Raw genomic sequence first — 24274 nt, 5'->3', positions numbered from 1 at the left:
AAAGGTACTCTACCGAAACCCATCCTTCTTAATATATAAATATATATATATAGATTTTTAATTTTTATATTAACGCCCTACATGTCTTGGAATTCACCAGCCGCTACTGCATTATAACGAATACTCTTGTCATAGCACTGCTAGTGTGTAACTTAAGCACTAATAAGGTGCCCTCCCTTTATTCCACAGAGTCGGTTATAAGACATCATGGTCGTGGCTCCAATTTGCCCCATAATGTAATTACAGTAGCACTGTAAGATTTGCTTTACTCCTTAAAAATAATAAGGCAGTCTTCAGGTAATCTTCAGTCAGAAGAGTTTAATTAAGGAACAAAGCAAATCCAAAAGACAGTACAGCACGCAGTCACATGCAAAGCTGTAGGTACAATCTTGAACAAACAAAACTGCAGGTCCAAATCTACAGGACTTTATCGGTGGAAATGCATTGAGTGAGAGTCACGAAATACAAGTCTACAGAGGTTATATACAGAACAAAGCCCGCCTCCATGGATGACACCTTTAGCTGAAATCTTTGTAGATCAGAACCAGCTTCAGCAGGCTTGACTGTGGTTCGCACCTGTGATCAAAATCAGCATTATAATTAGCAAAGCAACTCCTGCATAAACAAAGGTCATTCGCCCAAGGTCACTCTTTGAAAATCATGAAAAACCAGTTTCTTATCAAGCCCCGTTAGAGGTCTGTAGTGTTGAATGAGTTGTTATCATGGATAACAATCTGGTACTGTGCAGGTGTTATTCAAATGTAAAGAGAAAGTGAGATTTGAATGTTGTTCCAGGAAGGCAGGGTACCCAGTGCTGTGAACTGATCCCACTGCCTGCTGCTTGGCTTCATATGTTTTTAACTGGAGGAAAACAATGTACAAAAACATCACAGTATAGTATCAAGTACTGCCCACTTACGCCAATGGGCCTAATGCCCAGAATGCACTTAGTCACTGGATCCCAATGCAGTACTGTTTAAAGCTGCTTTTTAATTGGCTTACCCATTTCTTATCCTCAGTACACACACACAGCCAACAGAAGCAAAACTGGACAGCTCCTGAATCTAATCTCGCTATACATATCCACCGAATGGTCAATCCTTGTTCAACACCATTGCCAGGTAGTGAAAATAACCAGCAAATGCTTGTAAAACCTAGGCTGCATTAAAATACATTGGCAGCCTCTCCACACAACAACCTGCCACAAGTGCACACGAGACATGACAGCAACGCCAACGTTAACAAAGGCAAAGAATTTCAATTGTAAAAACACTTCTTATTTGCATCTTTATCTTGTAGGACAGATGGGTTTGAAGTAGAAAATAGCAGCATAAGCATTGTGTAGGGCTGCAGTGTTTACACAGCTGTAATGCTTATTGTGTGGCTCGAGTGATGGTGTCTGCTACTTGTTTCTAGAACTCTTGGAGATACAGCGGCTGCCAGTAAATTAAATCATACATATTGCAGGTCCCATGATAGCTTTCAGTTACTGACGCACAATACACTCTGCATACTTTCCACAGGACTTTAACTACAAATATCATTTATTTATGCATACTACCATCATGTTTTATAACAGCAATATGAAATCCCCAAAGCATTCATTATGATTTATATCTAACCCCCAGTACTGTACAAAACACAATAGATTGTATAGGACCCTGGGTTGCAATGGAATATAATAGGATACACAAGAAACAAAGAATAAAGTACACTCTTGGCATTTTTTTTTGATGATATAAACGATTTCACATTATTTTTAATAGGAAGACGAGAAAGCACAAAATAAAAATGTGCCAACATGGGGAATTGTAAAAATGTACACACACAAGTGTTACATAGGAAGGTTATGGATCTGCATCCTGTGTTTGCTCCAGCTACTATGTAATTTACTGCGTGTCATGTATGTAAAAAGTCACCATGATTTACTATGGGCTCCCCAGGGTCTTACCTAGCAAAGGCAATACTGCAGGAGCCATGCAGTTTAGAACTTGAAGGTTCCAATACCTGTTGCACAATAGGGAGCATTCCTGCAGGCTATTGAAGAAAACCAACTGGGGCTGGTTCTCCTCGCCAAGCCACAGTGACCCTTATTCGGAATGTGCCAGACAGCGCTCCCTTCTAGGAAATCTGTATTATTGCTGTATTGCCAGGTTAATCTTGCATTAATCCAACATTTTGTCTTATCTTTAAGTAACCCTTCTCCTGTGTTGCCTCCAGTCGGTGTATTCTGATGAAAGTAGTCAGAACAAAAGGGGAAATTTGCAGTACCGTTTGCTTTCCAGGTTTGTTACTGTACAGTTTTTAGCCAGGGTTGCCCTTGCGTCTGCAGTGTTTGCTCTGGTATCTAATCTACTACATGTTTTGTAAGATCTTGTAAGTACAAATTTGAACCTTTGCTTGCAGCACACAGTCTGAAACGCTGCTTTTCTGCAGAAAGTGCTTTGAGGAATTTCTTATCCAGAAAGCAGATTGTTAAGCATGGTCCCTCAAGTAGCACAGTCTCAGTACACATTGATTTGCCTTGTTCAGTTTTGAATAGTGCCGTTCTCATTCAACTCACAATTCAAAGTCATCATTTAGTCCCCAAGGTCATATGCACCTGCTGTAAAGTGTAAGCCAGTGCTTGTGAAGGTTGGTAGTAGCTAACCCTTTGTTGTCCTTTCCTCCTGGTTTTAAACCCTGTGTGCTCAATTGTACCCTGGTTTTCTGCCCCATTTGAAATGACTTGATAGCATCATGTAGAAACTTGTAACTGGCCAGTCATCCCCCACAGGTTCAGGCAGCGATTTCCCAGGATTCACTAGCTTGGTAAAAGCTGTTGCTTGGGTTTGGTGGGTGTAAAGAGGTGATCAGCTTGGCAACGGGCCCATTCATCTTCAGTCCTCTTGATCGGTAATTATCATTTGTATAGGGGCATTTCAAATTGGGTTGGAAAAAGGATAACATTGATTAGCAATTGATCAAAAATAATTACACAATAAAAGGTGTACATAGTTTTAAATTATAGCGACTTGTGCTTTTTTCAGTCTGTTTACTTGTTCTCAAAATAAAAGTGCATTCAGTGCTGTATCTCTCATTTCTAGTGAAATGGCATGCTCTACCAGAGCTGTCCCCAGGGTCTGGCTCACTTTATTGCCTTCAGGGACCGCATTTCACTTACTGCTGCAAAACAGGCAATTATAGTGCTGTGTGGGAAGCACCACCTGGTTATTTTGATAAGAGCCACAAGTGTTTTTTCTGAGTCCGAGAAGCCATGCAATGACGCTCTGGGGTCTGACTCCCACATCCCTGTAGGAAGAGTTGAAATAATTGAACTGGTACCTACAGTGTAGGAGACTTTCCACCACTGGATCACAGTGGCCAAAAAAATGGGAGGCAAAAAAAGACATAGGGCTAAGGGTCCCCTTAAGCCCCCAGCAGCAGTAGAATCATATTATTCTGTCTGACAACACTTTTCTTAACGTTTTATCCCAAAACGTCTGTTAAACACATTTTTTCCACTAGCCAGCATGGAAAAGAAAACAGAAGACCATCATAGTTTATTCTAATAAATGTAACTGTTACACACTGCCAGTGTATGTTTAAAATTCACTGTATACAACATTTAATATAGCTTTTAGATTTCAAGACCACGTCACTTTACCATATTTTGCATAAAATATTTTCTAAACAAATTTCTTAAAAGCAGAAGGAAGACACAAAAAATCAAGCACATCCTATCGACTTCATTTACTAAACTTAAATAAATAAATGGCCAACAAAATATTTCTATACTGTTCTGTACATGTGATATTTAACAAAAATGGAAGCAATTCAGCCATACTTTAATCCCGGAGCAAGGTACATTACAATTAGAATAAAGAAACAGTACTCTTAATTTATATATATATATATATATATATATATATATATATAATTTTAAATGTATTAAAATTTAGATTTATCAATCTGTATGCATTCGCTAAGTACTTTCACTCTCATCAGTATTAGATTCCGAGGTCATCAATGTGGGAGGGCACACGTCTGGTGATTGGCTAAAACAGGCAAAAGGGGAGGGGAGGGGCGGCATGCTCCCTTTGGCTATTTTTTTAGATGGCTTTACTCAGCGTTCCATGCAAGCCAGCTGAAGAATATGATTGGCTAATAGATGTACTAATCATAACTACAGAGGGGACAAGAGCACATCTGCCTCCTCCGATCGTACAACGGTGACTGAGTGGAGAATTTGGATCAGGCATCTGCCTCTGCGTTAAAGCTATGTGTTTATTGTTATAGTACATTTAAATAAATATATAAAACAGCTTATTTATTTCAAGATTGAGTAGGCAGTGCCTCCCCTCACAAGCCATCACTGCTGTGATCACCTGCTCTACAGCAGATTCCATTTTAATTAGCTTCTGCTTTGAAAACTGCCTCCTCCATACCTGATAGATGCTTTCTTAAATACCCATCTGGGTTTCCAATTTTACAGAGAGCGTTGCAGCAGAAAGAGTAGAAATGTACCATTCAATGACAGAATGAATTGATAAGGAGTCCAAGTCAAAGCACCTTGCTGAAATGCTTAGTATAAATATGCTGACAGTATACCCACCATACATACACTTTCAAAATACACCTCTCAGTCATTCCGTGAGGCTACTTTTTATTCTGCAAGGGCACTTTTGACAACCTGTGGTGTTTTTAATTTGTTTCTTCTTCTTAACATCCCTCGCTCATTACAACCTTCAAACGAACCTGCAGTCTTGCTGTTCACAATTATTGCTTGAGGCGACCCCATGCTGTCGGGCAGCTGCAAGCAGCCTTTCTTTTCTGTGCAGCAGCCTGAAGTGTCAGGGTGTACCTCATTTCTCAGTCCTTTAGTGTAAGCCTCCTGGGTTGCAGTGATCTGTGGTTTTTCCAGTCGGCTGTTATCTGTGACAATATTAGGCAGCAGTTGATAATGCATATGAAACCTCTCCTTACAGGACTCCTCATTAATGAGCTGCCACTCCAGATCTCACTTTACTCTTTGAAGGAGGAGGCACAGTGTCAGCGATTGGAGCTGAATTGTACCTCTTATAAGGGTCAGCAGGTTTCATATTGCCAGGCATCAGGGCCACTCGAGCATGGTGCAGTTTAATTCCTTTTGTGGACAGGCAGCAGATCTGTGTATATGCTCCTCTGAATTTTAAATACCATATGCAAGCATGAATATGTGTAGAATAACATGGTATCAGTTTGATATTCACTTGTAGAAGCCATATTGCTGGCACCAAACTGGTGTTTTTAAAAGGACCCATCTGGAGCCAAAAATGCATTGGCATTATACAGTTGATTTAACATTCCTGATAAGCTGCCTTTTTTGTGCCTCATAAATATTTACCTAGGAACTTTGTTTCTCCTGGCTCTCTAACAACGTGCTTGCATGGTGTCTTAATGAGGGTTTCACACTATCTTGTTGGCTTCAAGATGGTGGGAGATCAGCTGAACCCAGACAGTAGAGAAGCCCATGTCCAGAGTAAGTTTGACACTTTGTTTTTTCTTCCAGGTAGTACAGCAGCACAGGGGCGTTGGCGTTGTGAACAGGCCTGTTTACCAGCCAGAGTAGCTCTTGTAAATGTGTGTGAATACCACTGAAATACCTGTGGGTACTTTTACTGGCACTGTGCGAAGTGGTCTGAGCTTGCACTTTCACACTTGTAGACAGTAACCTCGGCTCATACAAACTTGGTTGCATATTTCAAAGAATTCCCATTGACCATTCTGGAACCGGGACCCTCTTGTACACAGGGCTTCATTCTCAATGGGAACTTTCCTGGTAAAATAAATAATGGGTTTGGATAGTGTAATACTCCCTTACAAAGTGCAGTCACTATACCCGTGCAAGAATGGAACATTCTAAATTGTATAATTAATTGTTTAGTGATATCGGTTAATTTAAATGATTGTTTGACCTTTAAAAGCACATTGGGGGAAATGTGTGGCTGAGGGAGAATTGGAGGGGATTGAAGTGAGGGAGAGAGAAAGAAAGAAACTGACAAAACAAATAAATAACTTGTTTGTTTTTGGTTGGTGTAAACAGGTTTAGTCTGTCCCTATTTAGATTTTTTTTTGGATTGGTTTTGAAAAAAATAAACACACGCAACAGCTTTTCCGTCCATCCTGGTGTTTTGACTTTTTATTATTTAAAGAAAGAAGATGGTGTTGGTGAGAGCTGCCACCTTAATCACTACGAAAAAGGGGCAAGTTATTTACTATATAAGCCTGTGGCTTCGGGCGTTATAGCCCCCTGTCTTTCTCTCCTCTCTCTCTCTCTCTCGTGTGACTATGCATCATTATGCTTCGATACATTCTGATTGCCCATGCCTTGACTAATTAGAATTTTTTTAATAATTCGTATATAGTGACAATTTATATTGCCTGTTTTACCTATTGGACACTTCACAGGTAAACTGAAAAGCTGTGTTTTTAAAGGTGTTCCTGACATTTTTTATATCTAACTAAATAAGTTACCATGTGTCATGCCAATATCTATAATGTTATACTTTTTTTTTTTTTCATGGTGTGTGTTGTTTATGAATTGCCTTTGCATATTTTCTGGGCAGTATAATCTAGACTTATACCATAGATTGGTTCATTACACCATGTTCACACACCCCTGCAATGCTGTTAACTACTGTAGTAAGTGAAATTAGATACTCCACTGCATACTGAGTGCTTGACTCAAACCAGAATACAGGCAAATTAAAGGCTGTGTTCATAATATACAAGGAAATCATTCAATGCACTGCAAGACATGATGGCACTTCTTCCTGTATCGTGAACTTCCTTTTTTTTTTTTACCTAGCCAGTCCACCTATAAAACAGTAATACCCTTGACATCGGGAATTGCCAGATATTACCCAAACCTTTCAGTTATCTCTAATAATTCCCAAAGTGGCAGGGTATTGTTGGGGTTTATATGTTGTTTTATGAGTCACCCAGTATGTTCAATCTGAAAGCTTTTGAAACTACCAAAACCTTCTGTTTTTGGTTTGCACCTTTACCACACTTTTATCACAGACTCCTAGCCTTCTGTAGATGTTTGGATTGCATTTGGTTCTAATCTGATGAACTTCAAAACTATTTATAACCTTTCCTTTTCTGTGCATGTATTACTTGTTCGTGAGGACCCTCTATATGTGCTTGTACTGGTTATGTTTACCTAACTCCTTTTGAGTGCTTCATACTACACTGTCCTTCCCCTCTTGATACCTCATTCAAATCTGGGGATGATAAGAGTTTCATGTCTGAGCTGAAGGTGAAAATTAAACTGGATGCCTTTCTGGTGTAAATATGATCATACATTTGTAGGGATAGCAAGAAAAACCCTCCAGTTTGTGTTTTACTATGACTTTAATCCCCAATGTTGCAGAGGTAACAAGCTCAGATGTGTTAATTCATTATAAAACCTCACACTTCCAAAATAACATCTCAACTGGCATTTGGCCAGAACTTTGAAGGATGCAAAGAATCAATGCTCTTCAAAATAAAATAAGTCTTTGGGAAACAGTCCTTTTATTATACTGTCTAAGCCTTGAGTAACAATACCCTGCTTAGAAAACAGCATTCTTCTATCCATGGATCAGTCATTCTAAATTATTCAGAACTCTGTTGCCATTGTGTTTTTGTTTTTAAATCTAATTGATTTTATATTACAGTAGTTTGTGATTTATCTAATGTCTCCTGCAGTTCCGACCGCATGTTTCCTGATCCGGGCGGTGTACATCGAAGTAGACCGAAATCTCTGTTCTATTTCTAATTATTTGTAAATGTTCCCTCTATTTCTTAATCGGCACCGACAGCACTTCCGTTTCTTTGTCTTAACAAGTAAGAATCTCGGCACGTCGATGCACGTCGATGCATTGAATATACACTTCAGATTTTAGATGCTTAGAAAGATATGAAAGACAAATATATAATGATTAGGTTGAGAAACTAAAAGAGAACGATGGGGAATAAGGAGATACATCTTTTGGTGTAAAATGAGTTGCCAGATCTTATTGTGTTTTATTTAAACATCCCTTTTTGATTGGTAGTACAAATATCTATTTTTACCTAATTGACAGATCTATCCAGATAAAGCACATTTGTTCCAAAAACTAAAAACTATTTGTCAACATAAAAATTTACTATATAAATAATGTCTTGCTTAAATAAATTATAAAATACTCCATACATAGCATTTTAGCTTACAGACCCCATTTGCCTGGTTTGAGAACCACAGAAAAATCACAGAACTCTGTATTTAATCCATTGTCATCCATAGTCCTGGTTAATGGGAGGGAGATTAATCAGAAAGGAATATATGGAATAGCTACTGTCTTAACCGAAGAAGCCATTTCCTTAGCTCACCAGTAATTGTCCTTGTTCTAGAACCAAAAGGTTCTGAGTTCAGATCTCAAGATCTCCTGTGCTAGTTTGCAGTAATTGATGACCCCCCCCCCCCCCACCTAACTCTGTATGAATGCTGCTTCATGCTACCTACTCTTAATACAGAATGTATACAGAGAGTAATTCATTACCTTAAGAGCCTCTAACTGCAGAGCACAATCAAATCATTCTGATCCATTGTGGTCACTCATTTGACAAGATAGTCAATTTAGAACGAGAGAGAAAAGTAGCCAGTAGAAATCAACGCTCCAGTTACAACCAATATTTATTTATTTATTTAATTTCCTGAATTTAGATCTTACTGTGACATTTGAGAAGCAAGCTAAGCAGGAGTCAGGCAAGGAGATGTTACCACGGCAACCAAGCTGTTCCCTTTTTATCTTCCCAAGTGACTAGGAAGCGCCTGACCTGTTGTACTGTGTAAGAGATATGCTGTGCACAGACCATTGTCTGCTCTTATTCTTCATTAGAGAAACACTGTAATACATCTACGGAAATCATTTTTACCACTAGGATTCTAATTTCTAACTACATCAATTACTGTGAAAACCTGCTGTTTGCCTCTGCTCTTCTTGCAACTCAGAAACACTTCTGCACAGACATTGACATTGTTTTGCTTGGTGATATACCTAGACGCTAGAGTAAACATGTTGTTTGTTTAACATTTTCCTTTGCTTCTTAATTATCTGGTTTAAAATAGGCACCTCAGAGGGCAATTTCCCAAGAGTGGAACACAATCCACAGCTCCTGCAACAAGCGAACGCTTTGCACAAAGCAAAAATGGAAGGCTGGCCCAAGCTTCATATATGTAAAACATTTCATGTGTTTCTATTGTAACTAGTGGTCTGTGTGTTCCTGCAGGTTATTGATTTATGCTTATATTAAATGCCATGGGAGTTGCACACTTTGAATATTGTCTGTTGTGTAGAGAATATTATTTCAGTTGTGCTGAGGAGGGTACTGAATAACAGTTTTACATTCTAATAGATTAGGAGAAAGTTCAAAGTTTGGGGTAAAAGTGTGATTAACAGTAACAGGAATGGAGATAAACTCCCATTGCATAGCAGTCATCCTTTCCAGGTTTTGATACAAGTTTAATTAGCCTCCGTGTATAGGTAATAAGCTCAGGTATGTCTGATTTAAACTCCAAGGAAAACCAGGACTGGATCAAACTGCTATGCAACGAGAATCATATTTCCATCCCAGGGTTACAATTAGGTTTGTGTGTAGAGGTTCCTGCAAGCGCTGATGTTTCTAGAGCATTTGCCTCCAGACAAAGCGATTAATTGTATTCATACGATTAACATCAGCACAGCAAGTGTTAAGATTAAGGCAAGCAGGCAACCAGCCAGTTAAGTAAAAGCAATTATTGTGTGTGTTCTAATCAGGAGAGACTTCATGTAATAATCTTGTAATAATCTTCCAATCCCTTTAGAGCGTTAAGGTGTATTTAATGATGCTTTAATGGGATGAGGTGTTACACTGTGAACTGCAGTACTGCAGCTGGTATTAAACCTCACAGATTAGGGGGGCGGGGGCTATCTGTAACACACACACACACAGGTACTGGACTGGAGCGGAGGAAGAGAGTTTGTGATTGCCTCTTCATATTACAAACCTGTAATGTTTACCATTTAAAGGAAAATACACAGGTGGCTTTAAATCCTTTGGAATTATTTGTTTTCCTGAACAGTAACACGGTTCTGCATTTTAATATTTTGATACATGTCTCAAAAATGATTGCGACTTGAATTTAAAATAACACATTCACTTAATCTTGTGTTATAAGAAGATACATAACAACTGGTGTGGTTATTGTGATTTATTAGAGTAAAACTGTGGCATACTTAAATCTGCATTCTGTTGCATGTGTTTTTGTTTCGTTCAGGATGTGAACCATTGGGCCTCGGGAATGAAGTAACAGTTCCCTTGGGACTAAAGCTGAACAATAGAAAGGAAATTGAACAGTTTTTTTTATCTTTAAAAGCAATTGCTTTTATCTAGTGCATGGCAGGTGTCCCTGTCCTAAAAACAAACTTCACAGCAGCTGTGAATTGTATAAATAACTCCCACATTTTCTCCATGCCAAGTTTAAGCTCTCCTGTCCTTCACAAGCACAGTTCACCTCATAAAATGGCCAACACCATATCCAGCAATGTCTTCCTTAGTTCTAGTTGATCTTGCTGAGAAGATGGGATAATCCATGCATACAGAAGCACTGTACTCCCAAAACCATTTTGCCAATGAAGCAGGGCTCTGCTGACGCTTATAAAAGTTTACCACAGTATTTTTGCTCAGTAATTTTGCACTTTTTCCCATGGTTATACTATGAATTTAGTTGTTTTGTAATGTGCTTTACCAATTCTGCTTTGGGCTTTATAATTCTCACCTATGCTTTACCATGCTTTCAGTTTATTTAATTACACTGCTGTGCTTTTACTATAGTAAACTTTTATAAGGTGAGGATTTACACACATTACATTTCTTAGTGCTGTAGTACTTTTTGAAGCACTGTTCATGTTGTAGAACTGAAGTTTCATTTGCCAAAGTGTCAATCCCCTTGGACCAATATTTAATAGTATGAGCAAGAATGTGTTGCTACTACTACTATTACAACCCGAGTAACTAAGAAACTTGAGATGCACCTTTCTCAGTTTCACAGAGGTGCGGCTTCAACTACTTCAACTGATGCTTGAGAAACCACAGCCAAAACTTCTCTTTGAGATCATCTTTTGGTCTTCAAATTGGTTAATTTTTAAATTCATCTCAAAACTATGGATTTGTGACACATGATCCATTAGATTAATCAGGAAAATTGAATTTTCCTGTCACTGAATCCGTAGTAGCCAAAGCTGTTGAGCAGTAATATACTCAATTTGCAGCCAAATCAACATTGTCAAAGTTAAATCTAGGATTTAATCCCCCATCCATTCTTAAGTATACATATATACACGCATGTGTGTATACTTAGGAAGCACATACCGGACAATCACTTTGATATTTTCTATTCAAAGTGGCATTGGAAAGGCGTTCTCCCTCGGTCAGTAGCAAAGAGGCCTGGCGCATTTATGAGGACTCAAAGAGCAGGGCCTTTTGGATTGAGCTGTGATTTTCATAGATGCCTGTTTAGGAGGCTGGTTTGTCTCTGGAAGCTGAATTCTAGTCTGGCGTTTTTCCCAGATGGAGACTTTGCTTTGCGAGTAGGAAGGGCTGTGTAATCTGGAGAGAAGATCTGCAGTAACAGAGATTGTCTGGGATTTTAGCCAACAGGACATCAGCGATTTTAAACAACAAAACAAAGTGATGTGTTGGTGAGGCTATAAGGGATGCGTGTAGTTACAGGAGACAAGACACAGCGTGCATCCTGTACAGGCACAAGAGAATCAGAGCCATTGCAGGTCTGTTAACCCCAGTGATAATCATGATGCTAATTTGGATAATAGATGTCTCGAAGTGCATTATAATGAAGTAATTATAGATAGGGGAGAATGAGAGTGTCATAAACCAAAAAGCTCAAGGTTAAGTGGTTTATAGAATGGAACCCCATTTTATTGTTTTAGGGTAAAACATTTTACAGTATCATAGAAAATATGTACACACTTAATATATGTTATTTTTTTATATATACAAAACTGGGACTACAGTCATTTCTAAAATGAGTTTTATATTTCTAAATGAATGTTGGCCATAAGGGAAATGTATCTTTGCTAAATGATTGCTTGAAAGTATGATGACATTTCTTTCTTTTTAATTTCTCTTAAGCTCTTGTAAAATCCATATAAAACTGAGCTGCCTGATTTGTGTATCTGTCTGGGTTGCCTGGAAGGAGGTGGTATGGTGAAAGTAACTGAGTAAGTGAACCTGACACAGCCTCTGAGCTCCCTGACAGCTCCCCCCCTCCCCCGCCCCCCCAAATGAATATCTTCTTACAGGACCAGTTCTGCTTCTGAATTTATCTCTAGAATCATACTGCACTTTTTATGACTTCCATTCACAATTGTAAATACTAAATTAGGGTGTCCTGTGTGGCTTGTAATTAATTATGTTAATGAAGTACAGGGTTAAGGGGACGGTTATCTGAAATAGGTGATTTGCTATGTAGCATGCGTTTGTGCTTCTGTTTTAGCTTATCGAAACTAGATTCAGTTGTATTTGTGTATAGGTGCGTGCTTATGCTGGACATGCTTTATGTAAATGTGGTGTGACCAGTCTGTTACTAATAGAGCACGTGTTTGTGGTTTGTTGTACTCCATTTCTGAAGCTGAATATTATGTTCTTTATTTCCTCAGTACCAGGAAAGGTATGAACCCGAGTCCTTATCTGTCGTTCCGCAGCTCCCAATTTCGTGCTATCAGTAAACAAACACGGTCACGAGTCGAGAGAACAGGACATGGAAGGGAGAATATATTGAACAGTTAAAGGTGCTACCCGGTGAATTGCTTTTGCAAATCGAAGTCTCAGTTGCTAGAGCTGTAGACTGTGGCCAATTAGAGCAGTTTAGTAAAAACAAAATAGTTGTGGTTTCCCCAGCAGCATCGCAGTTCAGTTCAGTCACTGTGCTATATTAAGAGCATCCTCAAAGAGAGCCTTTGTTAATGTGACTCAAACCTTTTGAACAAGCTTTGTAAGTTTTTCAGCACACAAAACTCAATAATAATGTATTGCACATGTTAAAGTTGATTTGCTTTCCAAATGTTTCTTGAGCAGTGTGCTGTCTGCCCCTGGAGTCACATTCATTTGTCATATGTGGTTATTCCAAAACCCAAAACAAATTCAATTCGGAAAGCAATTGAATCCAACAGACATTAAAAAAAAAAAAAAAACATTCTTTACATAATGTAGGAGTTAGAACTTTAGACCAAGTTTAAGAACCACATTGGCATTTTTAGAAGTGAGTTTGCAAAGGCAAAGACTAACCTTGTCTGAATGCTCTAAATAAACACTCACACATGCTGTTGTCCTGACCTGGGACTGAAGTCCTAGCTCTGTGTCACCCAGTCTGCTCTGCTAATATTTAAACGACCCCTGGAGAGATGTGATTGCTGTTTTATCATCTACTGTAACACATGATGTATCTGGGAGCCGTTTCTCAGTAGAAGCAAGTTCCAGGTGTAGCTGTTCTTTGAATCATAACTTCAATCAGCCTTACGAGCCACAAGTTAAAAACTGTAGCTTTGGAATCCCAGTGGCTCACCTGGTGGACCGTGTGGTTAGTAGAGTGAGTCATACAATCAGGGAAGCTCAGGTTCACATCCTGGCTGTGCCAAGTTGCTGATCTTTGGATTGGCCCGGTGCTCTTAGTTTGGGGAGGCAGGTTGTCAGAGTGTTTCTGTACGCCCCCCTACTGGGCAGATGCTTAATGAGCACTAGTGGTCACCTGCAGGGCTGTCTTTGGTCCTTCAGGGGCTGGTAGCACACCAGCAGCTGTTGTAGAGCTTCTGGGTATAAAGAGGCAGTTGAGCTGGTAGTGTGATAGGATCTTCTGACCTTCTCCTAACTGTTGAGGGGAGTAGCTACGATGAGGGTACATCATTGGATAGTCTAAATCGGGGAGGAAAGGGGTAAAATAATTGGATGTAGATTAAAGTATATTGAGAAATAGAAAACAGTAAATTAGCCAAGGGAGTTCCTACAGTAAAGCACTGTACATAAAGGAAGCAGCACTGCAGGCATCCAAGATTACATTTTAAAAGTAAACAAGATGAAATGCGACCAATGAATGACTCAAACTGCTGGCATTGGGGAATTTGATCCAGTTTGCTAGTTGTCATCTGAATTACTTCATTCCCAAGTTTGCCCAGTCTTGTTTTGTATGGGTGAGCTGGAAGTACTGGAGGAAATGTTGTTTTATTTTTTATTAATTTTTTTTGTTGGTTCTTTCGCTGTTTCTGATGTTGTGGTTCCATCTTCAGTTTTCAATAAAGAAATTGGACACAGGATTGACTAATTTTTTTTGCCAGTTTGTAATTAACAGTCCAATATGTTAAATTTTTCTGAGCTAGGAAGATTACATCAAACAGTCAGTATTATGAACTATATTCCGAAATTAAATTAGCAAAAATAAATACAATTATCAAGTTAAATTTACATTACTCACTGACTAAAATGTATAACCCAATTTTCTGGTAGTTTACTTTAGAACTAACTAGACCACATTATTATTATTATTATTATTATTATTATTATTATTATTATTATTATTATTTATTTATTTATTTATTTATTTATTTATTTATTTATTTATTTTTTTATTTTTTTATTTTTTTATTTTTTTATTTTTTAATGAAAAACAAAATGTAATATATAATGGACATTAAGTGTTCACTGAATCAATCTAGCAATTCTTTAATTCCATATAACCAACATGAACTTTAACTCTGTTGCACCCAGAATATTAAACAGAATGTGTTTTTTATATTTTGTATCTGAATGAGTTTATGAATTTGAATTCCTCTTAAATTGTATGTTTCTCCTTATTTATACATGCTTTTGTCTATTATGCTGAAAGCTCCTGCTGCCAAATAAAAAAAATCTTCAAATTATTTAGTTGCACTTGAAATCTGTCAAAGTCCTCCAGTCACTTACTGTTTTGCTCAAGGTCAACCCCTTTGGCTTGAGCTGTCGTGGTTCTGTTCCTCACTGTCTGATGTATTCTGGTCTTTTACTGTTGCAGTTTCTTTTAATGAGGGTTATATTTTAAGGAACACTTCAATGTAAATTGAAAATCTCTCTTCTGAGAACAAAAAACAGACTTGACTGGTTCAGAGTGCCTGACTTCTGGAATCGGTTACCATTTGATATCTGAAATGCAGCTTCACAATTTAAATATAATTAATTATTTTCTTGTTTTTAAAGTATATGTAATCACTGAGAAATGAGAAATGTGCGTGAGAATAGTACAAATGTGTGTTTGTCTAATTCTTGGTTTCCTGGATCCCGCTTGTAAACAAACTGGCTGTGCCAGCTTAATGGAAAAATAAACTGTGACCTATGGGCTGCCTTGAGATCCACTTTCTCCAATCCGTCACCCAGTGTCTACAGCTGAATGATGCATTATTTGTACAGACAAAACAATATCTAAAAGCAAGTTACCCACGTCATGAGATTGTGAACAGCAGTAGCACTGCCTTCAGGGTGTTGGTCAGCACATTCAACTCTCTGGCATGGAGGCCCAACACACTTCAGCCCTTTGCTTTAGTGCTGTGCGTAAACCCTTGTCCAGTTTCAATCCCAGCGTGGGATTTCACTTTGTGACAAAATAAATCTGGCCCCTTCTCCAAGCAGCTGCTTCTGTGGGTGTTGCTTAAGGAGTCTTATGACCGGGTAAGGGATAAAGCAGAACATTGTCAGTGGAAATGATAAAAAAAAGCAAAACAAAGTCTTAAACAAGCACAAAACTACCATTTCAGTAGCTGTTTCAAAAGTAAACTGCTCCATGTGTTCTAAAGCTATTTAGTGGGAGTAGCATATGATGTAGTGTAACTTTTAGCTCACAGAGTGAACTCTCAGACACATATCACATACCTGGCTGTTTCTAAAGTTGGGTAGGTATGTAGGAAATGTGTGTGGTTTTTTTTTATATTTATTTATTTTTTTTATTTTTTTTAAGATGGCATAAAATATAATGCAGGGTTAGAAACTCTTGCCTGCTCGCCCGAGGCTAATTAAATCTGATGAGGACTAGTTGATGTCTGTATCTCAGTAGTCGTCTGGGCGAGTACTTAAAACAAACATACACACATACTCTCACATTCAGTCTTGCGTTAAAAAAATGCAGGGAAGTCAATTTTCTAACGGGGTGTAGCAATGGTGAATAAGCATTCACATATAATGCTTAGAAAACAGTCACTGAACTGAAACCTCCCTTCATCTCCCCGGCAATGCCAACCCCACTTAATTTATTTATTTTATTTGTCATTTATATAGCACCTTACGTCATAGACCCCAAGGTGCTTTACAGAAAACATAATACACACGCAGAATGAAACAATAAAATAGCATAAAGATAAACGTTTTACGTTTGTGATGTCATGAGCAAAGGGGGCCGGTTGTACAAACGTGGTAATAGGCCACATTTTAAAACTAATAAAAAAACAATTACCATAATGAACATTATCGTAGTATGTTGCTTAAAACATAATAACACAATATATTCATAATAAAGCTGAGTTCTTATCTATAAACAGTAACACATTTAAAGCTTGGGACTTGCTGTCTGTAGCTTGGTGTTGTTTACATTATCGTCAGTATATTTAAGTGATTGGAAGCTGAAATTACTTTTTTAAAACACAGTTTTCTTATACCAATACAGTACTGGTGAGCGATAATCAGTGTGTTTGAAAACCAGGCTTTAATCACTGATAACAGGAGCACAGGCGGTGATTCTATGAGTGCTCCGGGGCTCAAGCACCAATGGGGGAAAATAAGGCCCCGCACAGTGCAAATAAACCACCTGTTCTGTCAAATTATAGTGTGGATGCTTCACAAACAGAACTGTTATTGCAGCATTTAAAAATATAACATCCATTTATACAAAGTCTCAGAGCTTTCTTGAAAAGTATTTGTTATGCTCTCATTAGTATCCAACCTAGTAGATTCAGCATACGTCAGTTCTGGCAGATTCTACTGTACTTGCTGAAGAGGTTTTCTCCCACTGCTAATTAAAAAAAAACCATAAAATAAATAAATAAATAAAAAATAGCCACCTAGCCAACAATTTCATCCCAAGGGCTACAGTGAAACGTATTGTCTTTAAATTGGGACTTTACTTTGATTCCACTGGAAGGCTGAACAACTTCCTGTGTGTTCCTGACAATTGTAGATGATCCACCCCACAATGCTGAGGGACTGGGTACCTTTCAAGGTGAAAATTCAACCCGCCGCCGTGCTGGTGTTGCCCCTTAAAGAAAAAGATTTCAGTCTTCTTCCTTGGCCAGAACAATTGAGCATCCAATGGATGAACTTGAATCTGTGGCCGCAAGATGCCTCCATGGGTCACTACCAACCCAGTATTGGGTGCGAGTCCTAAAACAATGGGCAGTAAATGTAGTTTGTTTATTTGTTCTGATTTGAGTGTTTAAAAATTAAGCATTAGATCTGGTCTTCATATAATCAATGTGTTGGAACATTATATAAAAAGTAATAATTGAAATCCTCCTCACACCAAAATGCTTTTAAGCAGACAGTTTGCAGAATAAATAACCTCTCTGCAGTGTTATACTTTCGGTGCATTCATTTATTACAACTTGCAACTACAGAATTACGTTTAGTCTTCTGACTGGGCTTCTCAGCCAAATGCAGTGCTGGAAAAATACCTAAATGTTATTTTTAAAAAAAGCAGTGGCAGACAAAAACAACAAAATAAAAACTACTTCTGCAAAGTCTGCGTTGCATATAAATCATGGATTCACAGGCACTTTGCATTTCCATATGGCACTGTTAAAATAGTCAGATTGTGAGTTTGTGTTCAAATGCACCCTCGAGAGAATTTTCCCAACAAAACTGTTTTCAGAAAGTGTTTCAAAGGAGAGCTGATGAGAAGTCTGATATGTAAACCTCTATATATGGCCACAGATATGCTCATTGTGCGGATGCTCACAATTGCACAATTCAGAATGACGCTGGCAGGATATGGGAATATATATGCAACACTTTGTTTTCTTTTTATACTAGTTTTAAACTTATACTAGTTTTAGACAGAAGAGACTTAAAAATCATGCCAGGTTCCAAATTGGAGACTCTATTGCACCGTTCATTTCAATATGTATTTGGTCAACAAATCATGCCCAAATTATACAGAATCACAGTATGTAGAGGGGCTGGATTAGATAGGGTTCACTCAGACCTAAATTAACTATCTGGATTCCTTCTAGCAAGCTCAGCAACACAGTTGAATTGGGAACTGTGCGATTTGGTTACTCGTTCTGTCGACTTTTTAGATTTGATTGGAATGCAAGACAAATCTATTTAGAAATGAAAACGAGTTATTTAATGCTTGAACCCTCAAGACTTGTTATACAAAAAGTGTTAACAAGAGAACGATGAAACAAAAAAAGGGGGAATTTGATTGTAATTCATGTCAGTAAATGTTAGTATGTGGACATACAGATGATTGTACAACTTTAAGTTTGAATGACTGGAAAACACAAGTGGGCCAAAACAGTGGCCTGCTAGTTAATTTGTACATTGAACCTTTTAAAATATTAACCAGAGGGGAGGTCTGCTTGTGGGAAGGGCACAGTTTCAGTCAAGGTGTGATGCGAGTTTATCTAAAGTTTGGCTTTAATCTGAAAAGGTTTAACTGCTGTACTTGGAATGTACCTTCAACAAACACTTCATTCATCCAGCTGTTTATTTTTTAAAGGTCTACATGGAAAGGCTGTTGACTCAATAGACTGACGAAGGTATTTACTGTAGGGCACTGTATTAAATCTAACCAAGTTGGTAGGAATTTAAATTCAATCTTGTGGCTGTTTTTAAGGCACTGATTGGCACTTTTGCAAGCAGTATCTCAGACTAAAACTGAACTACACTCAAGCCCTCTGTAATGTTGGTCCCTCCAGGGCAAGATTGTTCTGGGGGAAGTACATATTAAGTCTGTGCTGTATCTGCTCAGTGGTAAAAACAAAGACTTTCTCATTTGCTGCTTATTTCTTGGATGCTTTTGCTATATATTTGAAACCTATTTTCCTTCCATTTTCCAGATTGAAACTGGAATGTGGCGTTTTCTCAAATTGGCACAGGTAACACACCGTTGTATACAATGTAATGACTTAATGGAAAATTATCGGCATGTGTGATCCAGATTAAAGTTTAATTTCCAGCAATTGGGAAGCCATTGGATTGTGGGAAGGAAATCTGTACTGGAGGTGCTGGGAGTTAAATGGAGACTGCAGGAAGTGTCTGGTTTCTCCCTGAACAGGTCTGCATTTTCTGTGTATAGATCCTACCCAACAAACCTTTTTTCCAGCATTAAAAATAAAGGAATGTGTGCTGATTTAATCTTCAAGTGGTTGAACTGAAGGGGGTTGGTGAGATTCTGTCCAGATCTTGGGTTGACAATTGCTTTTCCTTGCATTTTGATATCTTCAGAAGCCCATTTTATGCATCGTGTTTTTTTAGTGTTCTCCAGTAGGTTTTTTTCCAGTCATTTCTTTAAAACGTTGGCAAGTGTCTGCCTACCTAGAATATACTAAACTCTAAACACAAGTCCTGATGAATCAGACTGTCTAATCAAAGCTCCTCTCAGCCATCTGATTTCAGTTCAGTTGCAATTATCCCCCTGGTAAGCCTAGAATATAAAAACTCTTATCACTGTAAAGGAGCCTTAGAAGGCTCAAGCCGTAAACACAACACATTTATCCTCTCTCACACAGCAGATGTTGGATTTGTGGGGAAGTGTGATTTAATAACCGGTGTTGGAAGATCACCATTTACAATCAAGGTTTTGAACTTTCAGAATACTGTTGAGACTTGAGTGCTACTTCCGTTCTTTTTGTCTTCCTTGGGATTTTTTTGGAGCCCCTGAATCAGAACTCAGAGGTCCTTCATACTCATTCCTGTCAACAACAGCTGATGTAGGGCTGTATCTGTTGTAAAACACGTCGTTCTCCCAAGGGCCTTTTGTGACTTTTTTTAGTTTTTGTTGGAATTATTTTAATTTCAGTCGACATAAGTGTCTTAATTTGATCAGAGTGGAACAGCTTTCTGTGCATACACAAAATAATAATTACACAAACGCAGGTGCCTTTTTATAAAATGTAATTAAATTAGATTATTCACATTTACTTGAATATAATTGAAGAAACAAATGAAAAAAGCACTCTCCTATTTAAAGATTGGGAGAAATAAGCAGTCCACCTTCTTGATATTCCGGTCTCTGTGTGTGTGTGTGTGTGTGTGTGTGTGTGTGTGTGGTTTTTTTGGAAGCACCAAAAACAGACCTTCATGAAATTTGGCATACCTGTAGAGATTGAGATGAACTAGGGAATGCAACTTGGCCTCCCTTTTTATATTCATATTGCTAGAAAATTCCATTGCAGTAAAAACAGGCCAAGTTAACCCCAATTGTTAAATACATGGCCATTTTGTGTGCATTTCACATTGTTTTTATTCTATTGTAAGTGGAAAGTTTTGATAGTACTGACACACCATCATACTCTACCTGATGTTTGTCTTGGTCTCTAGAGTTAATAGGTCCAAGTAGGTTGTGCTGGAAGAGGCTTACTCTGTGCCCTTTAAGTGGTACAAATCATGTGATCTGTTCTGTCCCAATTAACTGCACCCCCTGCTGCTATTTTGGTGTTAAAGCATTATGATGAATACATCTTGAGGCATGAGTGCACTCCGAACTTTAATCCGATTTAATACCTTTCTGTGTGGCAAGTTTGATTTTTATTAAATTTAATTACATTGTAAGACTCATCCTTCCCTAAGATATTGATGTTGTTCAATTCAGAGGTAGGCAGACAGGTAGGGATAAATTCACCGTTCATCGTTCATCCCAAAACATGCTCAATTAGATTGAAATCCAGGGATTTTGGTGGCCATGGTGGATTCCTGAAATTTCTGATCTGATATGCGGAATTGTTGGGTGGACCTGATATGGAACTATGCTTAAGTAAACTACAGCCATTTGTTCAGAGTAATCTGAGGACCCAGGGTAAGAGTGGAGAATGTGCCCCAAACTGGGTCGATGCCAAATCCAATCAAGTAAATGCATCCTAATGAAGTGGCCAGGCAATGCATCTCCAGTAGCATAATAATATTGGAAGCGTTGCTGTAAAGGCTTTGCAGTAATGTGTCATCCGTCACTTATCCCTTCCCTCTTAACCATGCAGTGTATTCAGGATAGACTATGGTTTCAAAATGATCAATTTCCAACTCTGAGGGAATGAGGAATATTTAACCAAAGAACAGTATCAGATACCCAACAAATGGAGAGAGAATTAGATATTTAAGTTTTATTAAAACAAATTGGCAGAAAATGGATTTATAATCGAGTAATACACAGAAGGCTCATATATTTAACAATACTAAATACCATTGACAGAAATGTGTTAGGCTGGTTTTAATGTATGAAGATTACAGTAATACAGGGTGGTCTGAAGTAATTCAACATCATATTGTGCCCTTTTATATCGGATTACCGCAGCATTATGCAAATGCCTTGTTGTCTATGAAATGTTTTTTGGCTCAGATTTGGGGCTTTTCCTTCAGTTTTCTCTTCTGTATACTGCCTGCTTGTCATGATTGGTCTTTTTGACTGAAATAGAATAAGAATGAGGTCAGCTGTGGGTAATAAATCTCTGAGGGTGGATTTCATTTGCTGTGTGCATCTTGAAGGTAGGGAGAGTGCATGGGGATTAGTGGTGAGATTTGGGGTCAAATTGCATTAAGGATTTAGAACATCCTGCCTTTTTTCCCCAGAATGCTGTCTTGCCTGATATTATCACAAGCTTACCGTGGAGGCTAGTGGGCGCTGTAGGTTCATGCACAAGCCTTTCAGCACTGAGGGCCTGGATTTGAATCAAGCTTGAATTAGGATTTTTTCTGAACCTGATTTTCTTACTGCTTGAATGAGGCCCTTGTTATAAAGCAGTCTTGAAGAGCATCAGAATAGCTATGGAAACATTCCTGGAAACCCTTATCTAAAGTGGGCCGTTCTACTGGAAAATGCTTACAATTGAAAGTAGTTTTTAAAGTCAGTAGACCACTTTGCATTACTGCTGTGCCTAAATGTTTTTCAAGAGTGCCATCTGTCAAGAGGTAGTCAAAAATATGTGCAGAAAATATTGTGGCCTCCTTATAAACAAGCATGTAAGTTTCCTGCCTGAGCTAACTGCTCCTGCTTCCTCTGTTCTCTTCTCCAGGTGATGTGGTGGATATCTACCAGCGGGAGTTCTTGGCACTGAGGGACCGGCTCCACACTGCGGAGCAGGAGAACCTGAAGCGATCCAAGGAGCTCAACCTGGTCCTGGATGAGATCAAGAGGGCCATTGCTGAGAAGCAGGCACTGAGGGACATTAACCACACCTGGAGCAGCCTGTCAGGTATTCTGCTGTACTGGGGTGTGCTACTGTTCTGTGGCAACAGCAGCAAGCAACTTACTGGTGATTGCCTATCCCTGGCGATGGGGAAAGTAGTGCAAATCCTGTGTGCATTTTCATCTTGAGAACCACTTCTCCAATTGTGTTCACGTTTCTTTTATCAAAAGTTACTGGGAGAATCTAGGAATACAAAGTGGAACCTACCCATTCATCTGTATGCACATACGTTAAATGTAGGCATTTTTTCATCCTATTGAAACCCCTAGTATTGAATTACAAGGGGTGAATGTTACTCGCGTACTGTTTTGGGGGTTGCCTGTTAATCATTATTGTTACTTGGGGAACCACTTGTTCAGGGGTTTGGGCACCTTGTTTTGTATTGGTAAGAGATGTTGGTGCTCACGTTTTCACTAACCTCTGCTTTCTTCTAGATGAAACCAAGCTGAAGCTGTGGAACGTCACCAATAAGAATGTGCTTCAGCTGCCCACCATCTTCCACCACCTCCCCCACCTGCTGGCAAAGGAGAACAGCCTGCAGCCGGCCGTGCACGTGGGCCAGGGGAGGACAGGAGGTGAGGGGAGCAGGGGAGAGAGGACCAGGTCCTTCTGTAGGGATGTGAGATGTACCCAGTTATGAGGATAATTAAGGCGCTATGTCACATACGTTTTTAAAATAAAATCTTTACATATTTAAGAAGGTGGTTGACACACCAGCCGGCGTTGTAAATATAACTTCTTTTTAGTAGTGTTTTATTGTAAACAAAGGATACAAATGGCATCTCAGATAGGTGTATTGTTTAGCTATTGGAGCCACTGAATGACTGTGCTGGTTGGTTGTGTGTTGGCAGTGTCGATAGTGATGGGAATCCCCAGTGTGAAGAGGGAGGTCCACTCCTACCTGACAGACACCCTCAACTCACTGATGTCGGAGCTCACTGTCGCCGAGAAGGAGGACTGTGTCATTGTGGTGTTTATCGCTGAGGTGAGCCGCTCAAATACAGAGGACATGCGTACACTCACACTCGCTGCACAGGCTGGTACAAGACAGGACAACCACCAGCTCAATATCATCATTTGATTACAGAAACCAACAAACCAAGTAGGCATGAGTGAGAAAAATTAGGTCTGCAGCCACACTTAATTCATTTGTAACTTCAACGTGGCACCCCCACAGTTGTTATGCCTTTATCGGTTTCAAGATACTAGTGTGTTCTACTGTACTAGGGTATATAACAGTGTTTACCCTTTTAATGTGGTCAGTCAGTGTAAAAGCAACTCTATTTTAGAAACCGCACCATCTCAAATGTTGCTGATTTTTTGCTACACCTCTGCTTACTACGAACTTTTCCAGCTGTAATTATTCAAACACCTGAAAAGATATGTCAAATGATGATTCTGCATTTTGAGAGCGGGAGCATATCACAGCCCAGGAACCCTACTGTCTAAATCTTAAACATTTTAGTTTGGAAAAGATCAGCTCTGAAAGAAAAGGTTTTCTTTTACCAACAGCCCCTCCAGAGCTGAGAAGCAACAACGGGCATTAGGAAATCATTAGCTGGCTTTGCTAATGCCTTTCTAACAGACTGATTTTAATAGAATTGTCTGCTTTTTATCTGGCAATTAATTCACGTGAAATGGGGTAGCCTTACAGAAATATGACTTCTGATTCGGCTTTAATCATCATCCTGCTAAAGATAGGCTTCCTTGAAGCACTTTGTTTGAAAATGGCTTATTTTAATGACTTTTTTAACAGACTGACTGACTTGGCTGGAAATGAAATAATTGCGTATTTAATAGTCTGAGACACTCAG

At 38.8% G+C, this 24274-nt stretch overlaps 1 protein-coding gene across 1 annotated transcript in view; it reads left to right on the top strand.

Moving 5' to 3' along the window:
* LOC117413264 (alpha-1,3-mannosyl-glycoprotein 4-beta-N-acetylglucosaminyltransferase B) overlaps positions 1–24274 on the top strand; it is a 58619-nt gene that overhangs the window by 7628 nt on the left and 26717 nt on the right. The window contains exons 2-4 of the mRNA XM_058996813.1: positions 22287–22466; positions 22895–23035; positions 23312–23445. Of these exons, the coding sequence (XP_058852796.1) occupies positions 22287–22466; positions 22895–23035; positions 23312–23445 (455 nt within the window). The remainder of the gene's footprint in view (positions 1–22286; positions 22467–22894; positions 23036–23311; positions 23446–24274) is intronic.

Source organism: Acipenser ruthenus, chromosome 23, assembly GCF_902713425.1.
Source record: "Acipenser ruthenus chromosome 23, fAciRut3.2 maternal haplotype, whole genome shotgun sequence".
Classification (NCBI taxonomy): Eukaryota; Metazoa; Chordata; class Actinopteri; order Acipenseriformes; family Acipenseridae; genus Acipenser; species Acipenser ruthenus.
This window is presented reverse-complemented; position numbering and strand designations above follow the sequence as displayed.